Source organism: Dermacentor andersoni, chromosome 10, assembly GCF_023375885.2.
Source record: "Dermacentor andersoni chromosome 10, qqDerAnde1_hic_scaffold, whole genome shotgun sequence".
NCBI lineage: Eukaryota > Metazoa > Arthropoda > Arachnida > Ixodida > Ixodidae > Dermacentor > Dermacentor andersoni.
Genome location: NC_092823.1, coordinates 41,883,534 through 41,905,189, shown reverse-complemented (window position 1 = coordinate 41,905,189; position 21,656 = coordinate 41,883,534). Strand labels below are relative to the sequence as shown.

General features: G+C 47.9%; 2 protein-coding genes across 3 annotated transcripts; both read left to right on the top strand.

The window, feature by feature from the left end:
- Positions 1 to 943: 943 nt before the first annotated feature.
- LOC129388251 (uncharacterized) lies at positions 944 to 3,569 on the top strand. Of its 2 annotated transcripts, none has more exons than XM_055078392.2 (2): positions 944 to 1,549; positions 3,405 to 3,569. In XM_055078392.2, exon 1 carries the CDS (start codon positions 1,123 to 1,125, stop codon positions 1,534 to 1,536), a length of 414 nt encoding a protein of 137 aa, XP_054934367.2. In that variant the 5' UTR covers positions 944 to 1,122; the 3' UTR covers positions 1,537 to 1,549; positions 3,405 to 3,569. The 2 variants fall into 2 exon arrangements, 1 of the variants encoding a protein (XP_054934367.2); XR_008615270.2 differs by having other exon boundaries at positions 947 to 1,617.
- A 3,926-nt stretch (positions 3,570 to 7,495) lies between these two features.
- Positions 7,496 to 9,781, top strand: LOC129388250 (uncharacterized). The gene is made up of 2 exons (XM_055078391.2): positions 7,496 to 8,419; positions 9,634 to 9,781. The coding sequence occupies exons 1-2, from the start codon at positions 7,592 to 7,594 to the stop codon at positions 9,640 to 9,642; spliced, it is 837 nt and encodes a 278-aa protein (XP_054934366.1). The 5' UTR covers positions 7,496 to 7,591; the 3' UTR covers positions 9,643 to 9,781.
- Positions 9,782 to 21,656: the final 11,875 nt, after the last annotated feature.

The following is a 21,656-nucleotide window of genomic DNA, read 5'->3' as shown; positions in this document are numbered from 1 at the left end:
TGCGGTGACGTTGACGGCACACGACCATCGTGATTTCATATTACACGTTGTCTTGCCCGCACCGCTTGTGTTTGTCCACGTAGCACACAGAACACAGAGAGACGTGGCAGTTGTTCACTCATTGCTTTAACTGAAGAGATTCCAAATGAACAGTGCTTTCTGACGACGCACTTTTCTTTCTCCCCGTATCACGTTAGGTGAACTGCCACGAGCGTAGAGGGGTAAAGTTAATCAACCGTTTCCTGACTGCGTCGAGACGGGGTCCGGTTGTGTTCATTTCTTGCCTTCTCTCTCTCAAGTTCCTCTTTAACGTTTTGCCTCTTCCCTGGACGGTCGCTGCTGTCGTGCGTGAGCACGGAGACAAGCGCTGCAGCTGCTGCAATGCTCTTGCGGGGAGTCACGCCTGATTCCGGCGTCCAGAGGGCATTTCGGCTTCCCCCAGGATGCGTCATAGGACATTAGAGAGCTTTAGATTAGGGGGACGCAAGCGTTGAGGCCTCAAAGCGCTAGAGGCCCCCAACGCTTGCGTCCCCCTAATCTAGAACTCTCTATTCTGGCAGCCCTGCTCTACCAAAACGTCGTTGACGTCGCCTATCTCGTCTCCCGCACGCCTGCCGTGAACTCTCAACGACCCCCTACGCGGCGTGCAAGGTAGCAAGCAGAAGCAGCAGTCCAGCAAGAGGTCAAGAAAATTTCGCTTTAAGGAAAGTGTATTTGAGCTTTAAAGGTACTTTGCACAGCAATTGTGGCACTGCTAGGGGGCTCTGAAACAACCGAAAGCTCTTGACATGGTGCCTAGCCAAGGCTTCATTGAGCTTGGTTCCGTCATCACGTAATCATTGCGTAAATCTATTAACATCATGCAATCAGTGAGCATGCTTGACTCATCACTGAGCATGCCTTCTCGTGGCTCGCATGCCCCCGCACTTATCGCGGCATCGAGTCAGCGATAGACATGTGGGCAATGACCCTGCACATTAAAGGTTCGATAAAGTCAGCAGCTCGACCCCCCCCTGTAGCTCAGTTTATCAGGCAGCGACGTGAGTGTTTCCCTGTACTTCGAGCAGACGCTAAACCTTTGCCTGCGACGACTGTTTCCAAGTACCAGCAGCGGACACAACCATGTCGCACATGCTCGGATTGTGCTGCTGCAAGGGATGCGAAGATTGCCGAAAGGGGCTACGCGCCCGGCTGCCCTCATGCCTAGGTGGCGGGGAAGAAGAAGAGGGAGAGCAGCAGCAGCAGCAGCAGCAGCAGCAGCAGCAGCAGGGACTGGAGCAGCAGCAGGAGGAGCAAAGTACGCCGGAACAGGCACCGGACCCAGACGAGGCGCATCCCTTGCTTCCACTACGCCCAGATGCAGTCATGCAAGAGCCTTCGTCCTTGTCTCCCGAAGGGGCCTCACCTTCGGGTGCTGCTGGAGTGGGCGACGTGCCCAAAGGCAGCTCGGACGATTCGGACACGTCCTCCACACTCAGCAAGGCATCGCTCACGAGCATGGACACCACATTCTCCGTAGTGACGACACATGACTGACTCGGCACCAGCGGTACGGCAACGGTCAGCGTCGATGTACCAAAGGTCCCGTTCAATACGTCCAGCGAGGACTCTGAGACAGTGAGCCTTTAACTTTGTTCGGGAATAACCTCCGAGATAACGCGTTGCTCGCGGGGCGCTGAAAAGGTTTGGAGACAGTGCTGGGACTTGCGTCATAGAGACAACCGCCAGGAGCACGCGTCGTCTGCTTAGGTGCTGTTAGAAGGCTGCTAACAATTGCGAACTTAAAGATTACCAGATTTACGTTAGCCAAAATTGCTTCTGTAGTACATACTTGTCCCCTGTAACAAATTTAGTAAATTTCGTTGCAGTTGGCCTTTAGACGTAGTGACAGACAGAGACGGGCTCACATAAAGTCTTGCCTATCGGTCAATACGCTTCAACATTCCTGAGCATGTCTTGCCAAGTAGGCTGAATCTTAACGCTACTTGCGCTCAGCTTGGTTTGCGCATGCTCAGCCTTGAGTGTTAGGCTTTCAAAGTATCCTTCACTTAGCTATCGTGGTCCTGCCTTTGTTGCAATCTCTGAAAGGTTTCAAGTTTCTCGCAGTTTAGCCCCAAGAGCTAGTGGTTTCTGCATGTGTTGAGACATTACTGACACTCGGAACTGTTTTCGACTACGGTAGATTACATTTTGCAACATTTATTTCCGTTCTTCATCTCTTGGCACCCACAGCGTCGAGTGGCCGATCTTGCCGACAGTTTGAACGCGAAGCCATGGGATACAATTCCGAATATTGTCACATTACACGATATTGTCAATCTCGCCATCTCCGATTGGTCAAGAGGGCTGCTACGGTCTTTGATTGGCTCAAAATGCCGCGAATAAAGATTTCTAAAATACTGTGCAAATTTACCATGTCTAGAACAGCAACCGCGGACCGAGCTTCTCGCCGTGCTAATACGCAATCCTAGCAACCACGATGACGTCAGCACGCCTTATCATCACGCGTAGATTGTTTTGCTGTTTAAGACTGTCGCTATACTGGATCATCACTGTTATCGTCTGGTCGCTCTGCGCAGTACGCCTTTCCAGCTGTCGTGATATCATGTTTCTTGTTTGCGCAGCTTCTCGACGTGCTGGTATTCCAAGGCGGCAGCCACGACGAAGTCATTGCAAAACAATATATGAGAACCACAATAGCGAAGGGCTTAAAGGAATCGGAAATCAAGCGTATAGCTACCGAATGGTGCCCCCGGGACTTGTTTGCCAGCGATCAACCTATTACGGAATTATCGAAAGTAGTACAAGTTGGCATTGCTTTCTATTTGCAGTGACCTGACAGAAGCAACGGACATAAAAACGATACCAGATGGCTCTATCGATCCGATCAGCCTTTCATGCACCACGTCACTGCTACAAATCCCCAGCTTTAGTAGCACGAAAAAAAAAAAATTCTGGGGTGTTCGGGGCCAAACCACGACACGTTGCATCTCGTCATAGTGGGGCACTCCGTATTAATTTTTGACCACCCAGGGTTCTTTAACGTGCACCCAAACCTAAGTACCCGAGCGTTGTTTCATTTAGCCCCCATCGAACACGAGGGTCGAATTCGAACCGTCGAGCTCAGCAGTCAACTATCCTACTGTGGGGCATACCTGGTCACACGCACGATTTGTCTGCCCTGTTTATCTGCAATAGACGGTGTCTCGCTCTCATTAGGGAAAATGACTGCCACCGCTGGCTTTTTTTCCTCACTTCTGGATTGCTTGTCGATTTGTCTGCCTTTTTTTTTCTCGGCGATATATAAACACTGCAACCTCATTGCCGCATTATCATATTACCCGCTGCTTTACTAGCCTGGTGTCGCTTTCCTTTACCACCAGCGCTCGCTTCTTTTCTTTCAGCCTCCGTAGGTGCTGCTGTCGACCTAGGTGTGGCCCCGCCTGCAGGAGTGCAACGAGCCGCTTGTGCGTTGTAGCTGCTTTTATCCCGCAGTTCTGTTGTCTTTTTGCAGCGTGCCTACGTTTTATTGCTATTTTACGAATAAACTTTCCTTTTTTTTTAACTTTGCCGAAGCCTCTCAGTGTGCGTTCATTCTTTCTTCGTCATGGCTCTTTCTCGTTTACGGCGGCATGTCTCTCGTGCCCGTCTGCCTTCCCCATTGGCCGGCTTCCATTTCGCATTTGCCTTAGTATGCGTGAAAAGCATGCAAATTTGTGTGTGCACAACCCTTTCGTAACGGGGTCGTGGCTAGTGCGACCAGCCACGTTATCGTTGCTTTTCTGTATGGCTCCAAGAAATTAATTGCACTTGAACATAATGCTCTTTCCGGGTTCCTGATCCAAGGCTTCCGCACTGTGTCCCATCGCCCAAATCACTTTATTTCCTTAAATCCCCCTCTTAGGTGTACTACATAAGGAGTGATTTCACAATGTAGCCACATGACGTCACTCTGAAGGAAAAAAATCGGTTACATCATTCAAGTGCGTCGTTGGACAAGTGATTGCTGCAATTTGGTGGGAAAGGCCGTGCCATTCTGATGCTGTGCGCGAAAAAAAAAGAGCAAAGTGTAACGGTGCGGGCTCGTGGGCGTGACATTTGAAGTTCGTGGCTGACGTGATGGGATACGCATGCGAGGGGCACGACGTAAGGTGGATGGCCGAGAGAACGATAAAAAATTGGAAGAAGGACAGGGGGGCAATGCGACGACGAAGATAGAGATTCGATAAGCCGGATTCTGCTTTTAAGGATGATACGCTAAAGTAAAATTGATAAGTGGAATGGATGACTCTAGCAGCACGGCTTTGAGCTGCTTCCAGAGCAGGGGGTGAGGTAAGACAGGTGTGGGCTTCAAATGGCGAATGCGTGTTAGAGCTTAGGTCTGACGTGCGATTTAAAAGCTAGAGGTTTTTACATGTATGGGGACATGGGGGCGGAGGTTGCGTTTCAAGAATCCCACTGTTTCATTGGCAGACGATATGATGTTAGCAATACGAGTACGCCAGGACAGGTCGCCGCATAAGGCTATACCTAAGTATATGAATGAGTCAACGGATTTTATACGCGAACAGCTGAAATTGGGTACTGAAAATGAAGAGAGGGTGGCTAGAACGGCACGATAATGTTACACATTTAGATTGATTACAATTAGGCGTCATTAGCCACTGATTGCACCAGTAGAACACGTGGTTAAGATGTGTCTGTAAAGCTTGTTGGTCGAGGGCGTTATGAATAGTGCGATAAACGACGCATTCGTCAGCAAACATACGGATGTTAGTAGATATGCTTGAAGGCAAATGGTTAATATAACTCGTGAATAAAAGGGCCCTAAGGACGCGTCCTTGTGGTACACCTGCGGTTACTGGGAGGAGATCAGAGGTTTTGTTATTAAGAACTGTTTAGAGATGGTTAGCCAAGAATGCCTCAAACCATTCAAGAGTATTGGGATCTATGTTTCGGTAGCCAAGTTTTAGTATTAGACTGTAATGTGCGATCTTGTCGAATGTCTTTACAAAATCTAAGAAGACAGCGTCTCTCTGTACGTTGCGTAACGTGTAAATCATGAAGGAAAGTGGCCAATTGGGTTTCGCATGACAGACCTTTGCGCAAACCACGTTGTGAAGGATTAAAGAAATGGATCGAGTGTAGAAAATTCGCGATATATGAGTAAATGAGGTATTCGATGAGTTCGCAAGGAACACTGGTTAGGGAAATTGGACGGTATTTTAATGGCGAGTTTTTGTTACCGGCTTTGTAGATTGGAAGGACGTTGCCCACTTTCTACTCCTTGAGTAAGCTGGCAGTAGCAAGATATTGCGAGTATAACAAACATAGATAGATAGCAGAAGTACGTATAAGTATTTTTCTGGAACTGTGAGGTAATATCATCATAGTAGATGATGAGGAGAGTTTGATATTTTTAACGTGAGAAAATGCACCACCGACAGACAATGCAATAGGTGGCATTTGGGGAGGGGGGTATAAAAAAAGAACATGTTGCGTAACTTTCCACGGTACAAACAGATAAAAAGGTACAATTCAATATATCAGCACATTCGGCATCGGAGAAAACCTAATTAAATTTTTTTAAATTAAATTCCTTAGTGAGACTTGCAGTACGGGTACTGTGAGGGCTAATTACTTCCTAAAGCTTCTTAAGGTTATATTATCATAGGTTGGGCTGATCAACATGAGAGAATGAATATTTGGCCCAGCGAGTTTCTTTCGAGCAACAGCTCTCAGCGGCATAGTGTTTTTTTTTTCCACGCATGCGCAATGCCTTTCAGTTCCCATATATCGGGTGTTCAATATCCAAGCAATTGAGCTACAATGGCGGCTATGCCCCCCGTGCAATTTCTTGGGTATTTCTGCGTGTTTACTCGATCAAGATCAGGGAAAGTTACGGCTAGCGCGACTCGGGCTTCCTGGTGGCGCCTGCGTAATATCGTTTCAACAATAATTACGTACTTCCGGAAGAAGCTGACTATCGTCTGCTCACGCTCGGCCACGGCCGCCCGCGTAGGAAATAAAGTTTGGCCACCCTGCTTATCGGTATCGTAGCCGTTCGGTCTCGCTAATTTCGACTATAGTTCTGAACACACTCAACCAGCTTTGAACCACGCGAAACTAAAGCTAAGACCACACGCGCGCTCACTCCTGGTTAGCCGCCTCGGTAGACTCCGCTTCGTATTGAGTGATTGGTGACGCTTCAAAATGCGCAAGTTGGTTGTGGCTACTATCTGCCGGTCAAGCTGGTGCAGGACGAAAGCGGGTCCGCACCCCGTAGCGCGGCCAGACAGGAGCACATGAGCGCAAGCGCGCACTCTAGCCTCGCCGTGCACAAATCAAACGCCGCATTTGCACGTAGCTACGGTCTGCTACGTAGCGCACGTAGATACGTAGCGTAGGGACCGCCGCGGCCGCGGGGTGCCGCTACCAGTCCACTGGCTGAGCCCACTGCGGTCCGCCGAGGACAACCGCTAACGTTTGGCACGTCGTAGGCGCCAAAAAACCGGAAGTAGTGGCGTCTACTTGAACATCCAAAACCAAATTCGAACTGCGCGCCACGGTGAAGTTCAGTAGGCGGAGCGTTGTGGGGAACACTCCGCTCCCGCCGTAGTCTTCGCTGTGGAAATCATTGAAGAAAGAGCGGAAGCGCCGCGAATGCTATGTTTGATTGCCAATAACTCCGCTTCTGCTGAGCGCATTGAAAAACTTTTTCCGGCGAGGTATTTCCGAAACAGTCTAATGTAACTTAAGATGGATTTCTCGACTTCGATAAGAAGTGGTTCAGGCAACACCACCTAAAAGACTAGCTCAGGGCCCCTTTAACCTTGTATGTAAAATACAACAAGTTTGATTAAAATCGGCAGAGGGATTATGTCAGAAAAGCATTTCTGCGTTTTACACGTATGTGAGTAGTCGGCATCGGAGTTGGGCACAAGCTGCACCTAAAGGCAGATCAGGGGGCGAATCCTCCCATCAACATTGAACATCCTTCGCTAGTGATCAGCAATTGGCGCGCGCGCACACACACACGCACACGCCCTACATATATATGCGTGCCCACATACATACATACATACATACATACATACATACATACATGCATGCATGCATGCATACATACATACATACATACATACATACATACATACATACATACATACATACATACATACATACATACATACATTGCGCTGCCAAAATCAAATGTCACTGCCCACACATTAAACGTGACTACACAGACCGTGCTGAAATCCGGCACTTTCAAATCAGAACGTGCGATTGAACTACGGCATGAGCTTGTATTTACCCGAGCGACACTTTATCGTGCTTCGATAAAGGGTGTGGCGGCAGCCAAGCGCTGCTTTATTTTATCTGGTGTCCTCAGCACACGCACCACCTATGCCGCGATCAACACGCAGATGTCGTGCGCTGTTCGCTTCTTATATACATGACGTCACACGCAGTTTGTCTCATAATGCAAAGGCCTTGAGGCGGTCGCACCAAACGAAGCGTGGCAGTGCGGGTAGCCGGTTGCAGCGATCCTCCTTCCGAGCCGAGAAGCGCTTCGGGAACTTAGACAACCATGGACTCCGGCGGAGGCTCCTGCAAGTGCGGCGTCTGCGACGAATGCCTGGAAAGAGGTCGTGATAGTCCGTCTTCGCAGCAGGGAAGCACGAAACGGCCCAAGGTGGAACAGCCAATGCCCGAGGAAGAAATGGATGCCACCTCCGACGTCCGTGAAGGCGAGGAAGTGCAACGCGATCCCAGGGTATCAAGTAGCAGTGGATCTTCCTGCAGTAGCCCCTCGACGGAGACAACTGCGTTGACGCTGTCTACCGAAGGTCATCAGCTGACTTCTCCCCCTGAGAAGGCGGCGAGCAAGAGCGCCACTGCGACTCAGGCCGGCACGCACCCGCGTCTGTCCGCGGCAACGCTGTCTTCTGGAAGCGTGGGAGATTATTCAGCCGATGATGAAATGAGCACCAGCTCTACGGCTGCTAAAAAAGTCAAGTCATTGTCACGTAGGCCAGCTTCTCGAGCCACTGGAGCTCTCGGGACGTCTTCGTCAAAAACGGGTGCCGCTGCTGCGGGAGAAACGGAAGCACAACGAACTAGTTCCGATGCGACGAGTCCGGAAGGCGACGACGACGACTGCTTCCTGCCACCGGAAGCGCCTGCCCCGAGAAAGACTAAGCCTGCCCAATCAGAGACGAACCCCGATCAGTCGGAGGCGACGCAACCACCTACGAGCCAGGAACCACCAACCCCGATGGACGTCGGCGGAAGTGATGGGGCGCAGTCCGCCGAAACTGCCGACCCTGTTGCAGACGTCTCCGACGTGTGCGCTGGCTCGGACCCAATAGACGACTCTTCTGCGTCGGAAGAGGATCCAGACAGGGATCGGTCAACAGTGAGTGTCTCGAGTGAAAGTTTCGGGCATCCGCTCCAGAGAGTTGACGTTGGGCGCGTGGTCGTTTCTGACTGCAGAAAGCGACGTTTCATAGCGACGTGTAACCGACCAAGGGGTTCCGTGCTTGAGGGATGCTGTGGGATGCGGCACATCTGCCACAGCGACCCTATACATGATTTCAACGAACTGGTTAGGTGTAACGCCCGACATCAAGAGAGCGTCTGAGAAAGCCGTAGTGGAGGTTCTCTAGTTAATTGCCAGCCAAGTGAGGTCCTCTGACGCTCGTTTCGGCATGGACAGGCGCATGTATTTTTTCCTTTCTCCGTATACAGTGGCCGATGGGACTGGCTGCACCTTACCCTCTAGTTTAGGACGATAGAGCCCCTAAGCCACATCACGGATAGTTTAATTTGTCGCTGCCTCTTCGCGAACACGTAATACCGGGTACATTACGTCGTTCCCTACCTTGGACGTTTTTTTTTTCTCTCTTGCAGCCTGGCAATTATAAACTTACGTTGAACGCTTTGTCACTCACGCGTGCACGACGATGCAACCACGTAAATTTTAGTTGCAAAAAGTGCACACCTGGTTACTTACGCGGATGCTAGTTCTGCGTTGCAAGTAGTTGTCGAAGCTACGTCACCTTTCCTTCACCCCATCTTGCCTTCCGCCCATTGCCTGTCGCACTCCGCTGCGTTTCAATGCTCTTCAATACCTGCCACAGTAACCTCGACGGCTGTAGTGTTCAGCTGCTCAGCTAAATGTTGCCGGTTTGGTTCACCGCTGCGACGCCCGTATGGTGTGACGTGTGGCGTCACACCATACGGGCGTCGCAATGAAGGCCACGCTACGTCAGCCTTCATTATAAACTTGCGGTTGACAGTCCATTCAAGGCCATATATTGCAGCCTGTCGTGATTTCGGCCTAAACACCTCAGTTGCAATGAGATGCCGTGTCAGTTTCTATGCATTTTATAGATTATATGATCCATGATATTGTGGATATACCAATAGCGGGGAAGACGGTCAGGACGCGAAGCAGCTGGCCACGTGACCTTACGGTCCCTTTCGCGCTTTTAATATGTCGCGAAGTATTATCAGCCAGCCTTACTCTGAACGGCGTCGCGCCATTTCTACTGGCATATTTGTCGCTCGCTTTTTCTTTCTGTTAATTGTTCTTCTCGAGCTTACTTTTCTGTCGCTTTTATATTTCAGGCTCTGTAGGACAGCCTTTGAACGGCGCTTCGAAGACATGCACATCATGTGTGTGGCTGGGACGTGGACTTCGTTGCTATCTTCGGCGGCAACTTTCGAGATTTTACAGGTTTTAGATGAATAAACACGGGGTCCCTTGTCAAGTAGACAGGATGTGCATTTATTTCTCATTGTTTTTCATAAATGCATTCCTTACTCGTGGTTTAACGGCTGTAGCTCCGCAGCCTCTCCTTAATTTCACTTCGTTGAAATATGCAGTTAAACCTTGCTATAACGAAGTCGGTCAACTTGTCGATATGCTTTGTTATTCCGAAATTCGACCGCTTACGCTAGTAAGTACAGCCACCTATAGATTTTATTTCTTCGTTTGTTTATAGTGCGGTCACGTTGGACCAAGCAGGTGGAATTTTTTACGTATTAGTTCAATTAATCCGGGAGTACACATGGTAAAAGGTGCTGCAAGGAAAAGGTTTTTACGATCATGAAGGCGACGTCAAAGTAATAGCAGAAATGCTACAAAACAACCAATAAACAACTTGGCGATTAGTAGCAGAAAGAAAGCTTAAACATTTCGGTATACTGACACCTGTTCTCATAAAAGTAAGATGGAAATGGCGAAAACGATTGTAGGTTGGAAATGTGGAATACAAGGCACATTCGCAATCGACTGAACTATCTGATGAAACGATATCGGTGGACAAAGTTTCACTCGCTTATATTACAGGGAAAAAATGAATTTCTGAAAAGTGCGCGACTTAACGGTTGAATTACATTAGGTGTGCGTCTTGAACGGTTGAGCATACGTGTGGATAATGAAAGAGTCATGGCAAATCAAATACAATAATTTTCACCTATCCACGTTTCTTCGTAATGTGGAGCATGAGAGCAGAAGCTGAATCGCTTATTCTATATTTGCTAAAAATTAAACTAACGGCATGCCATTGAGCCATTTCAAGTCTTAGTATTTCTTGTAAAAAGGGTCGCATGCCATACTCCAGTTTTGGTGAAACGCAAGACTTTTATGCGAAAAGTTTAACAGCCGCACAGGCGCCAATCTGAACTTGTGCCTAAGAAAGCCTAGATTGAAAGAGGCTGATGAGCACATGTCTGTAGTGTGCTTTGACCATGAGGACATACTTGTAAATGCGATACCTAAGTGCTGATATTTATATGCTTTAACAGGCTCATCACTAATAATGTAAAAGAAAATCAAAGCTTGCTGTTTTTTCGTCACACGAAGCAGCGCTGTCTTTTCAGAGTTCAACGTCATGGACCATGACTTGCACCATTCCCTTATACCTGCAATGCTGCGATTTAAACTTGAACTTTATAACCTGGACAATGGACTTCTGTGAAAAGTAAACAGTGGTCCGGAAATTAGCGCATACAGTCGTCATAAATAATGTGTAGCTATCTTTGTCCTTAATGTACATAAAAACAAAAGATTGGGGCCGGCAACACTTCCCTGGTGTTAACAGACTTAGTAACAACAGGTTAGTTGGTTGCTGGCTTGATGGAACATGGTTATAACGGGACCTTTTGAGGACAGGACACAGAAAGAATGTTCATAGGACAGTCGCCGAAAGTGTGCGTTCTTTCTGTGTCCCGTTCTCAAAACGCGCCGTTATACTCGTGTTCCGACTTCCCTGGGGAACACCGGACGAAACCGGTAACGAGTTCGAAGAACCGTCGCGTACTTCAACAAACTGATCTGTGCGATGAATAAGATTTTATCGAATCAGTTATCAAAGCAGGTAATCCAAAACATTGCAGCTTTTTTTTTAGTGTTTGTTGAGTGGCACGCAGTCAAAAGCTTTACTGAAATCGAGAAAAGCTGGATCAATCTGACCGCCCACGTCAAGAGCTGAGGCAATTTCATGATCGGCAGACGCAAACTGCGTGACTGTCGGCAAAAGTTTTCGAAAACTACGTTGAAACGCTGACAGCAAATTATTGTTTTCAAGAAAATATGCACCGAAGTGTATGATGTCATGTTCTAATAATTTGGAGCAAGTTGAAGTTAAAGAAATGGATCGATAATTTTCTTTGAGCAATCAGTCTCCTTTCTTGCGGATTGCAACCATTTGAGCCAGATACCAGTCACCGAGTAAAGCTTTCAAAGAAAAACAAAAAATAGCAGTGGGAATGTAAGGAGGAGGGAAAGAGATAAGTCGAAGGCAGGGAGGTTAGCCAGAATAACGTCCGGTTGGCTACCCTACACCAGGGGAATGGGAAAGGGGGAAAACAAAGATAATAGGGAGGGAGAGAGAGGAGGGAAGGAAAGAAGGAAATTGCGGTGAGTTCGCTGACGTGTGTGGCCTTACAGAAATTGCATTGCAGAGAAGAGCTCAGCGTAGCGTCCCAAGAAAGCATTAGGCATGCTATCAGGGCCGCCCGACGACTACACATTTACTTTCAGATGGAGAAATAAAGCTTTCTTCAAAATTTTTCTTGCACGGAAGGAGCCGCAACGTTGTCCAAATTTCCGGGCCATCGGAAAAAAGCAAACTTGAATAAGAAAAAAAAATTTTCCCGAATTTGTGAGTCGGCGACGAAAGTTATGGTTTCATGCTGTGCCGACGATATCTTTACATTGGCAATACGAACCGAAGTCATGCTACGCTTTTGCATCCACTCTGCTTTCTGAGTTGATGGTATCGCCGCAGTGGGACCACGACATCGTGAAAAGCGCTGGTAGTGGGGAGCGAATGTTTCGTCTGCCTGTAATTTCAACACGTCTCTGAAACTTGAGATTACGCGACTTCCAGTACTGAATGCGCGGGAAGACAGCGCTCATGATCAGTGGCGTAGCTAGGTCGTCTGGCACCCGGGTCCCATAGGTCTTCTGTCACTCCCCCCCCCCCCCCCCCCCTGATGTAGTCGAGGAAGGCGAGGACATCGACAATTTCCGGGTTTCAGCACCAGTACAGCCGCCTTGGATTCTGCGCACGTTCCCCGGGTCCACCTCTCCTTCGCTTTCTTTCCCAGAGATCGCGAATGCAGCAAATATACACGCTGTTTTTCCTGCGCCAAATAACACACGGTGCTGCACTGATAACGTGGGCTAAGCCCATGTGCACATCTTCTGTCAGACTGTAAGGCTTGGCAGCCAATACAAATGCGGCATCGTGGAAAATATGACTCACGTACAAGTAACAAAAAATATCTTTATAATAAAGTTTTAATTACCCATTTTAGCGGCAATATTGCATTTGCAAAACAGAACCCCGACGTTCATATCTTGCCCAACAACAACTTCACAAAAATCGTCGTAGGTGCTATGGCACGCAGTATTTTGTCTGTGGGCAGCCCTGAACGAAAACGAAAATTGTTTGTCAGTGACGCTGATCTCCCCACCCTATTAGAAAACGCTACCTGCCTCCCCGCTGCGCGGGCGCCAATGCTAAGACAATTACGAGTTCTCTTCATTCTGATCAATAAAGCCTTGTTTCGTTTGCTGCTATACGGACAAACGTGATTATCCGAGCTGCGGTACCACCGAAAGATTGGGAACAGAATAGAGCACGCTTCACGTCGATTCTTGGCGTCACCATAAAAAAAAAAATGGCTGTGGCTTAGCTAAGGTTAAGCCCAGGATGCGAAGCATACTAGCCTTTATTTTAGTTGTTGAACCACTGTTTAGCCTGGTGAACTGCTGTTGCTTGGCTATATTTGGTTCGGCTAGACGAAGAAACAACTCATGCGTTACTCTGCTTCGCCTTCAAGAGTGGAACGCGATAGCGTTCCCGTCGACCCGCCAACGGGTGTAAGACAATGGGCTACGGCGCAGCGACTACGCGCCCCGCATTGGACGCGGTGAGCGTCGAGCAACGCAGCGTTCGGCGCGGCAACGAAATGTGCGCCTGAGCAAGCGACGCACGCTAGAAACAGCTCGTTTCTAAGGCAACACCGCATTCACTAGAGGCGCTTTTGTACCGCTTTGAAGCATCGTACTCGTGGCTCAGTGGTAGCGTCTCCGTCTCACACTCCGGAGACCCTGGTTCGATTCCCACCCAGCCCATCTTGCAAGAGTTGAGCCAAAGCCACCTAGAAACAAGCGCAGCTGCTTATATACCTCCGCGACGCCGCGAGCGACGGCGCGAGTTGGAGCCCCGTTTCTCCTCTGTCGTGACGTCACGGTGTCACGTGGTCAGCCTTGAAGGCGACGCCGCGAGCGACGACGCGAGTTGGAGCCCCGTTTCTCCTCTGTCGTGACGTCACGGTGTCACGTGGTATAGCATGGGGTCACTAAAGGTCATTGAAGGCGACACCGCCGCGCCTGAGGAGCTGGGTTGAGCTCTAGTAATATGCTTCGCATAAAAGAAAGAAAAGGCCGCGATGAAGCCCGTGCCAGCGAAAGCTTGCACTACTGTTGGTCTGCACTCGCAATGGAGAGGATTAAGGGATCAACGTCGCTGGTCCACTATTTCATATTTCTTTCGCTGCTGCAATATACTGGGCGCCGCCCGCAGTGCCAAAGTACTGTAGGTTGTAGCACGCAAAACGATTTTGTTTAAGAAGTTTTTGTTGAGTTAATAATATGACTTTGAGTCCTCAATTCTCGAATTGAAGTGCTTCCTCTGTAAGTACTAATTACGGGATTATTAAGGATATGGTTATTACTTTTCTGACATAGTTTTCGTGCTACCGAGTTCCTAGTAATCACAAAAAGACATAACTTCATAGAATCTCGATCGGGAAATATCCTTACGAAATCACCTTTTTTTTTATAAAATTCTGTGCAGCTGATACAGACACTGTACTTGTGACATGAAGTCACACAACAACAACAGTTTTCTGAAACTTTCGAGGGTAAGAAGGAAAGCGTGAAACATAACGGCAGGTTTCGCAGCGGCTTCTCGGAGCGAGCGGGAGAGAGGAAGTAAAAGCGAGCCGGACATCGCGGCGGGTCCGCGAGTACAGCCTGTCGAGTCATACGCCGCCAAACTCTTCGGCCGAACCGAGTCTAAAGACGATCCAGAGAATCCCATTCGCGACTTTTGACAGCCCCGCTTATGCAACGTCGCTCTCAATGAACGCTTCGCCGTAAACGCGAGCGTCGGGCGCGCTGGTTGAGCGCCCTCTTGCTGCTGTCTTTGTTCGTCTTCGCTGCGCGTTCTGAACGGAAGAGGGTCCCAAGAGCCTCAACGCCTCACTGTATGTTTAGCGACTCCTGCTCCCAACATGAACGCACAGCACGAGCGCACCCCACATGAAACGTTCCGCTAAGGCGAGTAGTTCAGTGACCATTTCGCGAATTAAATTTTTTAGCCCGCACATTCGCGCAATTATTTCGTGAGGTGTTGATAGAGCTGCAGCCGACAATTCAGCGGCGCAACGCATCGGGTGCATGAGCTCGGGCTACTGGATACCGGAGCATTCTTTGCAATTTGCGCCCAGTCAAGCCGGCGGAAAGAGGGGTGTCTTCAGGCGTATATGACACCCCCCCCCCCCCCCCCCCCCGTCTGGCCCCTTGCACCTGGGGCCCACGGCCCCGCGGCCCCCCCTGTTGCTACGCCACTGCTCATGATGTCGCGGCACGCACACTCTTTGCACACGCGGAAGATTAGCTCTAAAGTAGGGCACACGGGCTGCCCCACGCTTACAGCCATGCACAGTTACACGGCCGCGCTTAAGGAAGGAGGCGCGCTGAAGATTCGCACGTGTTCGTTTAGACTAGGTTGTACAAGTTACATGCAAAGGTAACCAATTAGTTCATGAACAAATACCCTTGATAACGATTGCAGATTACTGCTCCGCGAAACTGAGTAATTCCTAAAATGTAATCGATTATTTCTACGTCATTTTTCTCGCAACCTTTGTTAACATTCCATCAACACTGTAAGCATAACGAGTTGGCCTGGGTATCTTGCGTGCGTTCTCTGCAGCTTTATTTTACGTTGTTTATCGTCACTAACAATAATTGAATTTGAATATTTTCGTCGGTTATCCTCCCTCGTTTGCGTGTGAAGGCCCCAGCAACGACACGGAAAACTCGTCCGATGCTCGCGCTGGAGAGAAGCGCTGTGTAGTAACGTACGAACGCATTGCACGCACGATCGTGACCACTCAATAACCGCGATGCTTGCGTCTGGATCCTCTATGAAGAGCAGCACCTCATTGTTGATGTAGCTCGGAGAAAGCGCTCCGGCAGGACTAATGAAAATCTGAAAGGGATTGTCTGCATAACTGATTTCCTCGCGCCAACGTCCGAAGTTGTTATCCTCATCAAAACGTAGGACTGCCGGTTCAAATCGTTGGCGAACAGCTGGGGACGCATTCTGCGACGATCACTTCCGTCACGGAGGAAGGAAACTAAGGAGAGGCCCTACCCCCACCGCGCGCTAGGAGAAAAGTGTGGCGGAAATGACGTAGTAGATTCTCATTCTTTTTGCTGCTTTTTTATTTTGTTTTTGCTGTATGGCCGCGCTTTTTGGGCCACAATGGCGGCGTTGTTATGGCTTTGAGCGCTCACACGTGTTGCTCTGGCAGGTTTCGTGCCGTGGCAAAGGCGCTGTGTGGGCGGGTTTGCGTTAGTCACCGTGTCTTGTTGCGCTGTGTTACCTGCACCGTGCTCTCCCGGATGTTGCGCGAGCGCGCACGCTCCGCGCGCGAAACCACGCGCAGCGCGGCGTGGTTTCGCGAAAGATCTAAACAAAAGAGGAAGGTGGCCCAATAGGCGGAGCATCGCCATGAGCAACGCCAACTTCCGGCTTCACTTTTGCTTCACAAAGAGTGACGTCAGAGCCTCTCCTTAGTTTCCTTCCTCCGTGACTTCCGTCTTCGCGTGACGTAGTGCTCGGCCACCCAATAAGCTCATCCGATTTCGCTCAACCAGCCAATCAGCGCGAGCGTGAATGCGAAGGCTATACTGTCGCCGAAAGTGATTAACGCAGAATATACCTCCCCTGGAAACGCGCGCGCCCGCGGATTGGCCTTTCTGACGCTGCTGCATGGAGCGACCACTGGTGTTCCGTTGTAGTTCCTGCCCAATTCAAGCGCTCAAATCTGTCTTGCGTGGTACAACTTGTCTCGAAATTTAAGTAACTACGTGGTTAGGTGTATTTGGTTACCGAAGAAAGTCACAGGCCTGCGCTGCACACCCAGCACAGACACAGCGTATAAGCTGGAGGAGTGGCTCAACATAGGAGCACCATTTTCGGCAGCACGCACTAGAGGGTCTTCGCGGCGAAGTCGCTACGCGTAGTTTACACGAGAAGGATCTGAACTTTCCGCACGGCGACGACGGAGAGCTACGACTTGTGCTGCTCTCTGCACAGCGGTCTGCTGAGCCCGAAGTTGCCTGGTTGCAGTCGCGCGCGTGGCTCTACGATTCGCTTCTTCAACAGCGGTCGGTACCTTGCGAGGAGGCGCCATAGCATGTACCTAAGAGTAAACACAAGTTTCCAGACTACGCGGCGCACACGTTGCCATCCCCGTTGATCCGGGGCGGTGACAACTAGTCACCTAGCCTGCTTGAGTTTACCAAGCACAGCTTCATGCAACATCTAACTGTTACATGCAACTGCTACATGTCAGGACACCTGATAGAATGCAACTTCTACGCAAAGTTTGAACATAATAATGCTACGCGGTGCGCACGTCACATCGCGTGACAAGTGGCACGATTCGATGCTGCTGCTGCTGATGACGATGATTTAATAATAATAATAATAATAATAATAATAATAATAATAATAATAATAATAATAATAATAATAATAATAATAATAATAATAATAATAATAATATTAATAATAATAATAATAATAATAATATTAATAATAATAATAATAACAATAATAATAATTAAAAAATTATATTATGGGGTTTTACGTGCCAAAACCACTTTCTGATTATGAGGCACGCCGTAGTGGGGGACTCCGGAAATTTCGACCACCTGGGGTTCTTTAACGTGCACCTAAATCTAAGTACACGGGTGTTTTCGCATTTCGCCCCCATCGAAATGCGGCCGCCGTGGCCGGGATTCGATCCCGCGACCTCGTGCTCAGCAGCCGAAAATAATAATAATAATAATAATAATAATAATAATAATAATAATAATAATAATAATAATAATAATAATAATTATAATAATATTCATAATAACAAGTGGCACAAAGTGCAAAGGCATTAGGAAAAAGGTTGCTAAAAAAGCAGCTTGACTGGTCCTAATAACCACTAGGCCCAAAAGGCAGCAGACAGCAAGGAGCGAGAAAATAAAGAAAGAAAGGAAAGAGGAGCAACGAAAAGGGATAAAGGAAAGAGAGAGTAAGGGCATATAGTACACAGATCTAAATTAAACAATTTGCTTCGCACATCAAACAGCTCGGGAAAAACAAACAATGTAGATATATAGATACACAAAACTCTTAAACAAGGGAAGATTAGGTACATGGTCAAACCCAAATTTTGGGGCAATAGAAGTTATACAGTTCTGTGCCAGAACAATTAGGTACATCGATGGACGCAGATCTGAGATTATTCTGCAGAGTGGGGAGAGTGTAAGAAGTCATTTGGTTACCATAGGTTGAACATACATGCGGCACATGCCAGTATTCCGGGGACCTGGTCTTATAACATAAGCCTCCGCATTTATTCGCAAACCCTTTGAAACGAGGTGGTGACAAACAGCCACCTAGCCTGCTTGATCTAATCGGGTATGCATACATGCCTTTCTTGTATGTAAGGCGCAGGAATGTGACTTTTTGCTTCCTCAAGACAATCCCACCATTTCTTGGTTTATTCCCCATAGTGGGTATGAGCCACATACTTGAACGGAAACTACCTAAAAAATTAAAGTATGGGGTTTCACGTGCCTAAAATACTTTGATTATGAGGCAAGCCGTAGTGGAGGACTCCGGAAATTTCGACCACCAGGGGTTCTTTAACGTGCACCTAAATCTAAGTACACGGGTCTTTTCGCATTTCGCCCCCATCGAAATGCGGCCGCCGTGGCCGGGATTCGATCCCGCGACCTCGTGCTCAGCAGCCGAAAATAATAATAATAATAATAATAATAATAATAATAATAATAATAATAATAATAATAATTATAATAATATTCATAATAACAAGTGGCACAAAGTGCAAAGGCATTAGGAAAAAGGTTGCTAAAAAAGCAGCTTGACTGGTCCTAATAACCACTAGGCCCAAAAGGCAGCAGACAGCAAGGAGCGAGAAAATAAAGAAAGAAAGGAAAGAGGAGCAACGAAAAGGGATAAAGGAAAGAGAGAGTAAGGGCATATAGTACACAGATCTAAATTAAACAATTTGCTTCGCACATCAAACAGCTCGGGAAAAACAAACAATGTAGATATATAGATACACAAAACTCTTAAACAAGGGAAGATTAGGTACATGGTCAAACCCAAATTTTGGGGCAATAGAAGTTATACAGTTCTGTGCCAGAACAATTAGGTACATCGATGGACGCAGATCTGAGATTATTCTGCAGAGTGGGGAGAGTGCAAGAAGTCATTTGGTTACCATAGGTTGAACATACATGCGGCACATGCCAGTATTCCGGGGACCTGGTCTTATAACATAAGCCTCCGCATTTATTCGCAAACCCTTTGAAACGAGGTGGTGACAAACAGCCACCTAGCCTGCTTGATCTAATCGGGTATGCATACATGCCTTTCTTGTATGTAAGGCGCAGGAATGTGACTTTTTGCTTCCTCAAGACAATCCCACCATTTCTTGGTTTATTCCCCATAGTGGGTATGAGCCACATACTTGAACGGAAACTACCTAAAAAATTAAATTATGGGGTTTCACGTGCCTAAAATACTTTGATTATGAGGCAAGCCGTAGTGGAGGACTCGGGGAATTTCGACCACCAGGGGTTCTTTAACGTGCACCTAAATCTAAGCACACGGGTGTTTTCGCATTTCGCCCCCATCGAAATGCGGCCGCCGTGGCCGGGATTCGATCCCGCGACCTCGTGCTCAGCAGCCCAACACCATAGCCACTGAGCAACCACGGCGGGTGCGCTGCTGCATAATGCTTACGTTGATGGCCTCGTGCGCTATAGCCTTCCTATCCTGCAGAGACTGTCCCCAACTAATAAGAAAAGCTTGGAAGCGGCACGTAGCAATAGTCTGCGTGTTTGTATAGGTCTTCCGAAGGCGCATGCTTGTATAGGGACAGCAGCTGAGGCCCAGCGTTTAAGTCTTGACCTGCTACGAATTCAGGAAACCACCCCCATACATAGAAGCAACGTGGTCCAAAAGAACATTCATTTCACGAGTAATATCAAAATGCGAACCAATTCCGGATTCAGGCAAGCTGTTGGCAGAATTCGACTCACTATCCCCAAACAAGCACCACAGATAATGCACTACAGTACCTTCCACGGATGCTGTCTCCTCTACGCATTCGAATGTACATACCTGCAATAGAGTCTAAGAAGAACATGCCTCAAGCCGCTATCTTACAGACAGCACTGGCCTAAATGAGCGAGAAGTACTCCAATACGAAGCACATTTTTACTGACGGCTCCTTTACGCAACATAGCTCTTGCTGTGGTATTTTCGTTTCTTCCACAGACCAGGCATTTTCATGGCGTTTAGAGCGAGTAACGTCATGAACATTGTCCGAACTGTACGCGATGAAACAGGCGCTAAAATACGTACTACGGCAGCTCCAACAGCAATGTACAACTAGACATAATAGTTCTGCAGCATTGCAAAGCCTCTTCACGAAGAGCACTAAATCAAGCAATTACACTTTGGTCCAGGATATAGCATACCTCCACCGCTTGGCATTTATAATGCTGGATATGTGATAGCATTTCAGTGGCTTCCAGGACATTGCGGTATAACAGGTAATGCAAAAGCGGATGAGGCAGGACACAAATAAAGGACATGCTCACATAAAATTTATGAAAGTGTTTTCAATAAGAGTGAAGCTTCAGCTTTGGCGAAGCAATAAGTATACTCAGTGAACGGCGTAAGAGATGGTCTTCACATTCAGGCAGTTACAAGTCTTTATTCAATATCGACCAAGAATTCCAGTCACGGCTACCGCAATGTCCATTACGCCATCTGGAGACCCTCTGTCACCGGCTTCGAATGAACGTTGCGTACATGAACAATCTTTTCCGAAATGGACAGACTACAAATCCATGCTGTGACAACTGCGACGTGGTAGAATCTCTAGAGCACATTTTGCTCGAGTGCCCAGCTTGCAGAGACGAGCGACATCAATACAAGATGAACATGGAAAAGCTCGACCAAGTCCCCTGGGCATTTACATGGATGCTGGGTCTCTGGCCTTGCCCATAAGAACAGTGCAAATACCAAGACTTCTTGTTCTTTATTGAATCAATTTGTTTTCGGTCTAAACTATGACTCACGCACGTCGTCTCATCAAGACAGATTTTATTTTCTTGTGCATTTACAGTCTACATGCATCGCATCGGACACTTACCCTACTACTGATAACATCACACGAACAGAATTTTTTTTATTTTCCTCTTTCTTCTGCCCACCTTCTTTTAGGGCCTTTCTTCTCCTTCGTCGCATTCCTAACTACGCTGACTAAGAGCTGCGCATTTTCAAGAAAGCTTTTTTCTCTAGAATGAAGCAATGAAACGAATACTGCAATCAATATACTACTTGGCAGGATTTGCGCGTTTGACTGCAGCCAGGAGGCGTTCGTGACAACACAAAAGGTGTCCCCATGGGCTATATGAATATGTTACGCCCCTGGCTCTTCCGTGCATGCAATGCTTCTTTAGTAAAGCTAGCTGCATGTGTACAACCTTCCATTTTTTTCTTTCACAGGAAACCGCGACTATCGACATTAGAGTCGTTCAGTGCCGCACCTCGGAGCGCAGCAACGAAGTATGCAAGAATGGGTAGGTTAGCTGGGAGCCACGTTAGCCATTAGCAAATCATCTGGGAGCCATACTCGGAATAGTCTGCCAAGACTATTCCGAGTAACGAACCTAAACTCGCTTTCTTTTGTGTCCGCTGTCGATCGCCTTCAGTTTTCGCACACCGCTAAGACACGATCCC

Excerpts from the sequence above, each read along its gene's own strand:
- LOC129388250 (XM_055078391.2), top strand. The coding sequence starts at position 7,592 with ATGGACTCCGGCGGAGGCTCCTGCAAGTGCGGCGTCTGCGACGAATGC.
- LOC129388251 (XM_055078392.2), top strand. The coding sequence starts at position 1,123 with ATGTCGCACATGCTCGGATTGTGCTGCTGCAAGGGATGCGAAGATTGC.